Consider the following 13,399-nt stretch of genomic DNA (forward strand, 5'->3'; position numbering starts at 1 on the left):
TTAGCCTCCACTTAAGAACTTCCTAGGACCACGATTTCAAAAATGGAATCTTCCTCTATTTTATCTTTCCTGTAATCCCACTTAAGAAGAAATAAGATAACTTGATCACTTTTTCAAAATACAACACAAAACACCAAGATTCAGTGAAATAAATGAGTCTCACATAGATTTTCTTGGACAGAGATTCATTTATCTAGTGACCAAACCCTAGTGCTGTTCATTACTCAGATCTTTCTCTACTTGGCTAATGGAATTTCTTCGTCTCACCTGGAAACAGTGGTCTAGGGGAAAGAACATAAGTTCCAGGTCTGCACAGGCCTGGGTTTTAATCCAAGCAATACTACTACCTTAACACTTTGGTTTACCAAGTTTTTTAACCTCTCTCTAACCCTCAGTTTCCTCTCCTGTAAAAATAAAGTAAAAGGCCAAGAATTAATACCCCATCCACTGTAGGGGCTACTATGCTTCTTGGAAAGCACCATTGTTGGCAATCCAAGGGAAAATAGGGAAGTGGAAAAAGCAAACAAAAATGGCATTTAATATATATTTTTAATACAGTAAAGTTTGGAAGGTATCTGTTTTCAAAACAAATCAAATTTAATACCTGTTCCAGTGAGAATTCCTATTTCCTGCCTCCCTTCATTAGATTTTGAGGAAATGTTGTATAACATGATGATCTACTAAGGTAGCTTCCGCCTCAGGTTTTATATAGAATAGTTTTGTGTTTTTCATTTTTCTGGTGTTGAACTAGCCATTACTGGTTTGAAATTTTCTTTGTTCTTATATTCTTTGTAATTATATTCTCCTTTATTTTGTTTTTTTACAATCCTAGCAAATTTCCCAACTATTGTTACATTTTAAAAAATTATTACAACGATTAGAGACCTCTTTTAAACCTGTGTTTTTATCCATGTATATCTAGCATGGAACATAAAAAGATCTCTCAATATTTTTGCCAAAGACCTTTCTACATAGTCTGTGTGAGAGGGAGGCAAATTTAGTATCTTGTCCTCTTAAGATAATTGAACTGAACAGCTTATGTTAAATTTTAATTCTAAGCAAACACATAAAAATTACATTATCTTTAAACTTAAGTTATCAAGAACCATAGTTGATGAGAAATCACTATTCTTGTCTCTCTGGGTTTTTGTGAGAAGCATGTATCATCCACTCCAGTGCTCCTTTCATTTGCAAATGACAAATCCTGGCGTGTTTGGGGTCCAGAGGCCTCAAGCATGGCTGGATCTAGGGACTTGAATACAGTCATCAGAACACTCGATGTCTTTGACTTCTGTCTCAGCTTTCCTCCGACTGGACTCCCTTTCTCAGGCAGGCTCTCCCCACTTGGTAGCAAAGCTTTAGGCTTATATCATATGTACAGTTAGAGGTCCCAGCAGAAAGAGGTGCTGGTTTACCAGCTCTAAAACGGGTCCTGCTTCGCTTTCATCACATACCCAGTTCCCGTTCCAGAGCTAACCACTGTGAACTGACTGGACATGAACTGAATTAAAATTCATAGAGAAGGGAGAAGAGGTGGTTCCTAAAAGGGAAAATAAATGAAAATAAAAGGAGTTCTAGAGCTAAAAAAGACCCTCAAAGGGCCAAAATAAAAAATATTTTTACCTCACGTGCCCGGTGCATTGTCGGGCCTGTAGCGACATTCAGTACAGCTGCTGTCATTGTAACTACTGCTACTCTAGACCTGCCGTAGCCTTTCAGACCTCTCCTGGCCTCCGGGAAAGGTTTTCCTCTCTGTTTCCCAGAATCAAGATGAATGACTACATTACCTGGGTTCTTCTGAGATTGAGGAGTGTAGATCTGTACCAGTCTTCACTCTTCTCAGATGGGGTTTCTTAACTCTTACTGTCTGAGGCTTCTAACATTTAAGCCATCCGTTTACTTTTTCTTCCCTTTTCTCTCTTATCATCACTCTTCCTTTCATGCTGACCAGGTAATCTTTTGGTTTCTAGTGACAGAAACTTGAGTTACCTTAGATTTTGTTTTTTTGTTTTTGTTAAAGGGTTATTAGTTCAGAGATTCACAGGAAGGTTCTACCTACAAGCTACAAGAGGGGCAGGGAACTTAGGCGGAGCCTCAGGGGTTACTGGAACTGGGTCTGAAACACTGGCAGGATACTCCATCTCCCATCCTCCTTTTCTTTGCCAGCTGTATTCTCTTATCTCTGCAGAACTCCTTTCTCTAAATAGGAGGATATGTGGTTCCCAACAGGTTTTACATTCTTAGCCACTAGAGAGTTAAACATAATGATCTTTCTGGTCTATGTTCAAAAAGCCCGTGGTTGGGACTGATGAGCGTGATATGACTTAACCTGCTCCTTCACAGGCCAGTTGACTATGTAGAGGGTTGGGTACTGTGATAAGCTCGTATTCATCAGTTACTGGTCTCTGGGCTAATCAACTGATTATTTGTCCTAACCATGTGGATAGTTGAAGGGTTAATTCCTAGAAAAGGGGTGCTAGGCAAACAGTTGCATGGAGAGGGTAGAGGATATAGCTCAAGTGGGAGAGCACACAGTGCCTCCATTATACACACACACACACACACATGCCAGCCAGCCAGCGAGTCTAATTACCTCCTCCCCACAAATAATAATAATAATAATAATAATAATAATAATAATAATAATAATAATAATAATAATAATAATTTTAAAAAAAAACCAGTTGCATGGAGTCTACTAGTCCAGGACATTGAGATTCCATGGTCTGCATCTTGTGCTGTGTAAGCTCCCAGAGTCCTTGCCAGTCCATGGCAAAGTCAGTTTCCATAAGTACCTTTCACTTACCCTCTATGGAACTTATACTGCTAATCATATAGAAGCAGGGCCATTTCCTTTGATGATGATATAGAAGCAGGGCCATTTCCTTTGACGATATACCTAACAGTAACAAAAGAATAGATGGGGCTTTTCCTCATATGTCCACCTAAACAAGTTCTCAGTATCTTAAATAACAGAAAATAAGTATTTGAGGGGAGGGAGGGTGTAGCTCAGTGGTAGAGCACATGCTTAGTATGCACGAGGTCTTGGGTTCCATCCCCAGTATCTCCATTAATAAATAAATAAACAAACCTAATTACCTCCTCCCCCCACCCCCAAAAATTTAGTATTTGAAAATAGTTTCCTACTCCAAAGTGACCAGCTCCTAACTTCTATTATTATCATTAGAAAGATGAGCATGAAGCCTTGGTGTACTCACACATTATATGAAAGTTTGTCTTACTCTGTCAAATAATGGTTTTATTTTCCCTTTCTGTTCCAGTGAGGAGGTCGATTTGGAACTTCCAAGCACTGAAAATGAGTGTGTATCAACTTCAGAAGCTGATGTTGGTGGGGAACCCAAAGTGGTTTTTAAAGAAAAAACAGTCACTTCTCTTGGAGTTGTGGCAGACGGAGTGGCCCCTGTCTTCAAAAAGAGAAGAACTGAAAATGGAAAATCTAGAAATTTAAGGCAACGAGGTGATGATCAATGATTGTAAAAAAAGTCTTTTGTGTGTGCTTTTTGGAGAGAATGGAGACTATACATCTTAAAAGCTCCTCTGTATTTGTTTTTAAGTACTTAAATGCTAAAAATTCTAAATATATTTTATGTGAATTTAAAATAAATCTTTTTTCATGTAAAATTGATTTTTGTTCCTAAAATGGAAGCCTACCACATTGCATTGTAATACAGTGTATTATTATGTTCAGTGTCTAAACATTGCTAATTATGTCATAATATAAGATGCTATGTATCTGTTATTTAAAACCTGGAAAAGTAAGGTTTTTATTCTATCCTTACTCATATGAACGTACCTGTACTGCACTGAAAATGCATTACTTTTGTACACTGATGTTAATAGTTATCCAAGAAAGAAGAATTAGCCCACGGAGGGGCAGATTCACAGCCCAAGATGATTCATTTCTGAGGATCCTGTCAGAAGGCTAATGTAGAAAATGATGCACATTGGCTTAACTTCACGCAGTGTGAGGTCCAGGGCCGAGAGCCGGGCCTGCAGCTCAGGTAGTGCTTAATATGGAGCGAAAATTGGACCAAAGGTAGAGAGCTGTACTTACCTAATTCATTGCAAAGCAACAGCCATTACTTAAGCAATTTTACTTTGAGCCAGGCATCATGCTAGGAACGAGGGATGTAAAGATGAACAAGACATATCCCCGTTCTTCATGACTTCTCATTCTGATGGAGTCCTTTTTCCCCTAGTCATGCACTGTGTATAGTGGCCTTGTATGTGCTGGAGAATATTTTTTAGGGTTTATTTAAAACTGTAGGTGAAGGCGTGAACAAAAACAGTAAGGTCTCTGGCTTCTAACAGGTTTTAGTGTTCCCCTAGACAACTGGAAATGTCTCATTTTCTGGTTAAATTAAATAAAGTGGAATTTTCCTATTTAATCCATTTCAAGTAGGTACCTTCCCATTATTATTCCAAATTCTTAAAATTCTATTTTTTATAAATTGTACAGTAGTTAACATTTGGTAGTAAATACTTGTCTTTTTAAGGTTACTAGTGTACATGTAAGAAAATGATAGCTTATTAAAAACTTTATGAAAAAATACTGGGTTTTTTTTTTCCCTTCTAATACTGATCAGAGTCAGCTTAGCATTGGTGAGACAGTATTTGGAGACTGTATGTGTTCGGTTTAGTTATTTGGGTGTTTCGTGAATGTGTAGCGTTGTGGAGAAGCATTTTACATTCTCGAAGCCCATTTGTCATCTCGCTAAGCAGTGCATTTTGGTGCTTGACTCTCCTCAGTTGGAAAAGATAATAAGACTGTAAATGGAATGCTGCTATATTTCACCCACGTGTTTATCTCATACAAAATACACAATTGAAGACATTTTTAAAACCACACCTCATTATATAAAATGTTTCTCTTTGATACAGTCTCTAAACTGTCTCCATTACCTTTGTAAGAAGACACTATTCTCAGAAGTTTAAGATAAGTCTTAAACTGAAACTGGTTTTAAAGATCGCTCAGAAGACTCTTCACAAACACAAAAATTTTAGTAAATCAAATTGTGAAAAATAATACTTTTCTATTTGCTTTGAAACAGTAAGCAGAGAATATACCAGCTTTAACTTACCTGGATTTTTGCAGAAATTAAATATTTGATATCATTTCTGTTACCTAGTATATTATTTTGCATATTTTTATATATGTATAGGTGGGAGATTATAAAATTAATATAAAAATCCAAATAATAGAGAAATAAGTATTTTCTAAAAGTCCCAATAGTCTCTGACCCCTCCCCCATGACCACTGCAGGTTTTTTCCCCTAAGCACATTAACAATGGGTGTATGTGGATAACCCTTTTGACACCTAGATTCATCAAGTCCACTCTCTGGATGAAATCATATTCAAAAAAGCAAACAGTCAAAAGTAGTTTTGTTTTTTAATGTGGTTTTTATAAATTATGAAAACTGTGGGGCAAACAGATTTTTAAGTATTGAAAAATATTAATAATAATCAAAATAGTATGGTACTTGCTTACACAGGCACGTCATATGTAAAGTAGAGTTTGTTTCTGGTTGTCTGTTGTTGTACTGGTACCACACTGTTTCAATATTGTGTTTCATAGTGTGCTTTAACATCTGGTAAAGCGGATATCCCCATACTACTTTTCTGTTTCAGAATACTCATATCCATTCATTATTTCAAGTAACATTTTGTCAAGTTGCTACCTCTGCCTTCACCCCAAAAAAAATCTGTTAATCTGTACCATGCCTCCGGAGTTCGTAATAATTGCCATAATTGTCTTTGACATTGATTTTTCTCATCTATCAACATTGTCATTTCATGTAGTCAATTCTTTTATGTTTCTCTAAAGTTGTATAGTTGTCTCCTAATGGGCTCTATACATTTCTTGAGATGTAAGTTTCCTGAGGGCAAGGGCTTTGTTTTGTTCACACGTCAGAAATACATGGCATACTCCCCAAAGCAATTGACAGATGTAGTGCGATCCCTATTAGATTACCCAGAACATTGTTCACAGAACTAGAACAAATAATCCTAAAATGTATATGGAATCACAAAAGACACAGAATTGCCAAAGCAATACTGAAGGAAAAGAACAAAGCTGGAGGAATAACCCTCCCAGATTTCAGACAGTACTACAGAGCTACAGTAATGAAAACCGCATGGTATTGGTACAAAAACAGACATATGGATCAATGAAACAGAATAGAGAGCCCAGAAGTAAACCTAGACTTGTGGTCAATTAATCTTTGACAAAGGAGGCAAGAATATACAATGGAGTTAAAATAATCTCTAAAGCAAATGGTGTTGGGAAAACTGGACAGCTGCATGTAAATCAATGAAATTAGAATACTCCCTCACACACAAAAATTAACTCAAAATGGCTTAAAGACTTACAAGACAAGGCAGTATAAACCTTTTAGAAGGAAACATAGGCAAAACATTCTCTGACATAAATCTTAGCAGTGTTCTCCTCTGGCAGTGTACACAAGCAATAGAAATAAAACCAAAAATTAACAAATGTAACCTAATTAAACAAGGTTTTGCACAGCAAAGGAAACCATAAACAAAACAAAAAGACAACCTATGAAATGGGAGAAAATGTTCGCAAATGATGAGACTGACAGGGGCTTAATTTCCAGAATATATAAACAGATCATACAACTTAAAAAAAAAAAACCCAATCCAAAAATGGGCAGAAGAACTAAACAAGAAATTCTCCAATGAAGACATAAAAATGGCTGATAGACACATGAAAAAAATGCAAATCAAAACTACAAAGAGGTATCACCTCACACTGGTCAGAATGGCAATAATTAAAAAGTCCACAAACGATAAATGCTGGAGAGGCTGTGGAGAAAAGGGAACCCTCCTACACTATTGGTGGGAATGTAAATTGGTGCAGCCATCATGGAAAACAATATGGAGATTCCCTCAAAAAATTAAAATTAACTTACCTTATGATCCAACAATCCCATTGCTGGGCATATACCCAGAGGGGAATTTAATTCAAAAAGATACATGCACCCCAATGTTCATAGCAGCACTATATACAATAGCAAAGACAACCATTTAGGAAACAACCTAAATGTCCATTGTCAGATGACTGGATAAAGAAGTTATGGTATATTTATACAATGGAATACTACTCAGCCCTAAAGAAGAATAAAATAATGCCATTTGCAGCAACATGGATGGACCTGGAGATTGTCATTCTAAGTGAATAAGCCAGAAAGAGAAAAATACCATATGATATCACTTATATGTGGAATCTAAAGGGAAAAAAAAGACACAAACTAACTTATTTACAAAACAGAAACAGACTCACAGACATAGAAAACAAACTTATGATACAAGGAGGGGAAGGAGGTGGGAAGGGATAAATTAGGAGTTTGAGATTTGCAGATACTACTATATATAAAATAAACAACAAGTTTATACTGTATAGCACAGAGCAGTATATTCAATATCTTGTAGTAACCTACAATTAAAAAGAATATGAAAACAAAAATATATATGTATATGTATTACTGAACTATTATGCTGCACACCAGAAACTGACACAATGTGGGGAGGGTTGTGTAGAGTGAGTGCCTAACAGGTGCAAGGTCTTGAGTTCAATCCCCAGTACCTCCATTAAATAAATAAATATATACAACCTAATTATCTCTCCCACCAAAAATAGTATACAGTGCTATATGTCAGTTATATCTCAATAAAATGAAAAAAATTTTTAAAGAAATTGACACAACATTGTAAACTATACTTCAGTCAAAAAACAAAAAAAGAAATACATGGCATATTGTAAACAGTATTTTTTAGTGCATCAATGAGAACAGAAGAAAAAGTGAAAAAAAAATACAGATAAAACTGACGATACCATTGTTCACCAAATTATCACTCATCAATTTGTTAATGTTGGTGAAGCTGTGGGAAAATAAGTGATCTCATACACTGTTAGTTAAACTGTATGCATTTTAAAATTTTTTCTATATTTTATGATGGTTTTAACATCCTAAAAAGTTTGCAGGCCAGCCAGAGAGACTGCCCCTCCCTGGGGTAGACCTTAGTACAGAGGGCTTGCCCAGAAACACGTCTTTCACGTACAAACCAGCCAAGCCAAAGTCTGTGACCCCAGCCACCTTCTTATCTAACTCTCACAGTCCAATCCATATTTCCTCTGCCCTAAATCATCCCAGGGCCAGATGCCAGGGAACTAGAGACTACTTCTATAATCCAGAACTGACCAGAATTATTCAGACTAGCTGGTCCTAAACTGTTTATTCTGCCCTACCTTGCCTTTCCCAAAGAAACTCCAGTAGAGGCCGTGGCCTAGACTTCCCCTGGCTCCTTGCTCCTGTATTCTGCCAAAATCTGGTGCTTCCCCTGGAGCCCTGAGTGGCAGGTGGTCACCTCCTCTCTGAGATCTATGACTATAATAAACTCCCTCCTCCCAAGTCTCATTCTCATCTCTTGTGGCCACAGCTACATTTACTATACCATATCCAGCATGGGTATTTGTAGAACAGTACAAATTGATACAACCTCTCATAGAGCAAGTTTTCAAAATATCCAAATTTAAAAGCACATATCTATTAACTGGGTAATTCAATTTCCAGAAATGTATTATCCCATAAATACTCTCACACATGTGAGCAGTGACAGGTACAAGACTAATCTAACATTTCTAAATCAGATTGGAAACAACCTTATTGTCTATCATTATAAAACTGGTTAAACTAAAAAGAGCGCTCTGCAATACTGAAGAATAAGAATGAAGCTGGAAGGATGATCCTCCAGACTTCACACAATACTACAGAGCTACAGTAATGAAAACAGCATGGTATTGCCACAAAAACAGATACACATATCAACGGAACAGAATAGAGAGCCCAGAAATAAACCCACAGACTTTTGGTCAATTAATCTTTGGCAAAGGAGGTAAGAACATAGAATGGAGTAAAGACAGTCTCTTCAGCAAATGGTGTTGGGAAAACTGGACAGCAGCATGTAAATCAATGAAGTTAGAACATACCCTCACACCATACATGAAAATAAACTCAAAATGGCTTAAAGACTTGAACATAAGACAGAAGAGAACATAGGCAAAACATTCTCTGACCTAAATCTTAGCAATGTTCTCCTCTGGCAGTGTACACAGGCAATAGAAATAGAACCAAAAATAAACAAATGGGACCCGCAAGCTTTCGCATAGCAAAGGAAACCATAAAACAAAAAGACAACCTATGTAATGGGAGAAAATATTTGCAAATGATGAGACTGACAAGGGCTTAATTTCCAGAATGTACAAATAGCTCATACAACTTAATAACAAGAACAACAACAACAAAAAACCCCAGCCCACTCCAAAAATGGGCAGAAGACCTAAACAAGCAATTCTCCAGTGAAGACATATAAATGGCCAATAGCCAAACGAAAAAATGCTCAATATTGCTAATTATCAGACATGCAAATCGAAACTACAATGAGGTGTCACATCACACCAGTTAGAATGGCCATCATTAAAAAGTCCACAAATGATAAATGTTTGAGAGGGTGCAGAGAAAAGGGAACCCTTTTACACTGTTGGTGGGAATGTAGTTTGGTGCAGCCATTATGGAAAACAGTATGGCAATTACCTAAACTAAAAATAGATTTACCATACGATCTAGCAATCTCACTCCTGGGCATATATCCAGAGGAAACTCTAATTTGAAAAGATACATGCACCCCAGTGTTCATAACAGCACTATTTACAATAGCCAAGACATGGAAACAATCTAAATGTCCATTGACAGATAACTGGATAAAGATGTGGTTATGTATATACAATGGAATACTACTCAGCCCTAAAAAAGAATAAAATAATGCCATTTGCAGCAACATGGATAGATCTGGAGATCATCAATCTAAGTGAAGTAAGCCAGAACAAGAAAGAAAAATACCATATGTTATCTCTTATATGTAGAATCTTAAAAAAAAGACACAAATGAACTTATTTACAAAACAGAAACAAACTCACAGACACAGAAAACAAACTTATGGTTACCAGGGTGGAAAGAGTGGGAAGGGATAAATTGGGAGTTTGAGATTTGCAGATACTGACTACTATATATAAAATAAACAGTTTATACTGTATAGCACAGGGCACTGTATTCAATATCTTGTTGTAACTCACAATGAAGAAGAACATGAAAATGAATATATGTATGTATATGTATGACTGAACTATTATGCTGTACAACAGAAATTGACACAACATTGCAAACTGACTATACTTCAACTAGTATGTTTTTAAAATGTAAAATAAATAAATAAAAGAGCACTCTCCGTGCTTTTTGGATTAATCTGCAAGATATACTACTAGGTAAAAGCCGCAAAATTCAGAAAAGGAAGAAAAGTGCATAAAGACAAAAGTTCTTGTGCCAGACAGACTCATTGCCAATCCCTATTTTGTGTCTAGTAGACCTTGGTAAGACCTAGGCAAATTATTTAATCTCTTAGTACCTCCATTTTCTTATGTAAATCAGGGATTTTTTTTTTTTAGAATAGTTCACAGTAAAATTGAAAGGAAGTTAGAGAATTCCTGTATATCTCCTGTCCCCACACATACACAGCCTCTACCATTATAAATATCCTTCACCAGAGTGGTACACTGGTTACAACCAATGAACATACACTGACGCATCATAATCACCCAGAGTCCATAGCTTACGTTAGCATGTACTCTTGCTGTTGTACAGTTCTTGGATATTGTTCCAGTGTTGTGGGTTCTTGTGTTTTGCGGGTTTTTTTTTTTTATCCTATTTCTTTGCATTTCACTTTGGGAAGTTTCTATAGACGTACCTTTAAGCTGACTACTAACATGACCATGTCCAGTCTACTGATGAGCCCATCAAAAGGCATTCTTCATTTTTACAGTGTTTTTTTTTTCCTAGCATTTCCTTTTAGTTCTTTGGCTTTCCATCTCTCTGCTTACATTACTCATCTGTTTCTGCATGTTGTCCACTTTTTCCATTAGAGCCATCAGCAGGTTGATCACAGTTATTTTGAAGGTTTTTTTTTAATGGATTGAACCCAAGACATTGTGCATCTTAAGCATATGCTGTACCACTGAGCTATACCCACCCCCCCTTATTTTGAATTTCTGTTCAGATCATTCCAAAACCTCTGTCATATTTTTGTCTGTGTCTGATACTTGCTTTGTCTCTCCAGACTGTATTTTTAGTATGCTTTGTATTTTTTTGTTGAAAGCCACGCATGTTATATTGGATGAAAGAAACAGGAAAACAGGCCTTTAGTGTGAGATTGTATATTCATTCACTAGGAGTTAGGCTGTGTTTCCACGTTTCCTGTAGCCGTAGGTGTCACAGGTTTCAATTCATTCAAGTGCCCTTGTTTTTGTCTCTGCTGTTGTCTTGGGTTTCTCTAGAAATTCTTTCTTAAATAGAATCTGAGCCATATATTTCTTTCAGCTGTAAACCACTGCTACTGTACTGGAGCCCCATCGATGTCATGGTTACAGTGTTGTGGAAAGGAAGCATTCTAGAATCTGATGATTGAGTCTCAGTCCTTTAGTGAGCCTGTTTCCCTGGGCTGTGACCTTCACGAATGCTTCTCAGCCACCTCTCTTTCCCAATTAGGTGACACAGGAAGACTGAAGGGTACCGGAGTTCAGTATCTCCCCTCTCCCACGTTAGATAAGGCTCTGATAAAGTAGCTTCTCTTGATAGCAGGCCTTAGCTATGAAAAATAATGCTCTTGGGGGGCGTATTTCAAAATGCTGCTTTTCCCCCTGGGCATATTTCAAAATGGCTAATTTTCCCCTCTCCCTGGGCAAACAAGAGGGAATTTTTCTCCGATCTTCACTATGAGAATTGATGATGCTCCTGGAGGTAAAAATCAAAGTCTGGGCTCCCAGAACTTTTTAACTCTAAACTAGTCTACACTCAGCCTCCGGCAATTGGTCGATTACCTGTTAAGTGTTTCTGTCAGTCCTGGCTCCGGTGCTTCTACTTTGGGTAAGCTGGTTTATGTTCTCTGTATTCACCTGTCTTTCCAGCTTGGTGGATGGTGGTTTGTCCTGTGACCTCACTTTTCTGATGGATCTACGAAAAGTTATTGATTCTTAAGTTTTTTCAACTTACTTCTTCTTGTGAGGGCTGGAAGGATGACTATAAGCTCATTATGTGTTAGAGCTGTGGCCCTACCAATTTTAAATGGCACCTGTTATGAACAGAATCGTGTTTCTCCACAATGAATACGCTGAAGCCCTAAACCCCAGGCACCTCAGAATGTGAGTGTATTTGGAAAAAGGGCCCTTAAAGACGGAATTAAGTTAAAATGAGGCTGTTAGTGTGAGCCCGAAGCCAATATGACTATTGTCCTTAAAAAAAAAAAAAAGGAGATTAAGATATACAAAGAGACAGGAGGTATGTACACCCACAGAGAAAAGGCCCCACACCGATAAACCAAGAAGGCAGCCACCTGCAAGCCGAGGAGAGTAGCCTGGGGGAGAAACCAACTCTGCTGGCACCTTGATCTCAGACTTCCAGCTTCCAGAGCTGTTAGAAAACAAATTTCTGCCCTTGGAGCCACTCACTCTGTGGTATTTTTTTTATGGCAGCCCTAGCAAACTAATACAGCACTGGAGATTTGAGAAATTTGAGAAGAGATTTTAAGGTGCTAATTTTTTAATTTGAGACTTCAAAAAGTATAAGTGTAATATGGGCTCTTTGGAAAAAATTCCAACAATAGTCAAGTGCATGAGGGGAAAGTTAAGGTGTTTCTCTAATTTGCTCTGTCAACTCCTCTATCCAGAAGTCTAGTATGTGTCCTTCCAGACATTTCCTTTAGACACTCACATGCGTGTGGTTTTGTTTTGATTTTTGTTTTTATAAAAATGAGAATCACTGTAAGCATATTATTCCTCAGTTTGATTTTGCTCTCAACAATGTATCATAGACATCATACCAGTCGAGGTTCTTGGTTGCAAACAACAGAAAATTCCTCTTGCTAATTGAAAAAGGGAAAACAATTTTTTTTAAAGAAATTTGTTAGAAAGCAAAGAACCAGCTCAGAAAATGTGCAGGAAAACCAAGATTCCGCAAGTGTTCAGAACTAAAGTCAAAATCGAATCAGAGCAAAATCGGTAAGCCTAATAACACAATTTGGGGAAGGATGTGGGGAAATGGCACCATTACACATCACCTGGGGAAGCAGAAATTGGCATAAACTGTCCGAGAGGTGATTTTGTAATCCCTCATTAGAATTCCAAATGCACAGGTCCTTTGAGAAATTTATCTTACAGGTATTTTGGCAGAGGTGTAAAAGATCACCAAGTACAAGCATATTCATAACAACACTGTTTGTAACAGCAAAAGATTATACGCCACCTAAATGTC

The 13,399-nt window shown here is 37.2% G+C and overlaps 1 protein-coding gene across 1 annotated transcript in view; it reads left to right on the forward strand.

The window, feature by feature from the left end:
- WBP4 (WW domain binding protein 4) overlaps nt 1–5,738 on the forward strand; it is a 34,684-nt gene extending 28,946 nt beyond the window's left edge. The window contains exon 10 of the mRNA XM_031466090.2: nt 3,282–5,738. Within this exon, the coding sequence (XP_031321950.1) occupies nt 3,282–3,492 (211 nt within the window). The 3' untranslated portion in view covers nt 3,493–5,738. The remainder of the gene's footprint in view (nt 1–3,281) is intronic.
- The last annotated feature ends 7,661 nt before the right edge of the window (nt 5,739–13,399 follow it).

Source organism: Camelus dromedarius, chromosome 13, assembly GCF_036321535.1.
Source record: "Camelus dromedarius isolate mCamDro1 chromosome 13, mCamDro1.pat, whole genome shotgun sequence".
NCBI classification, from domain to species: domain Eukaryota; kingdom Metazoa; phylum Chordata; class Mammalia; order Artiodactyla; family Camelidae; genus Camelus; species Camelus dromedarius.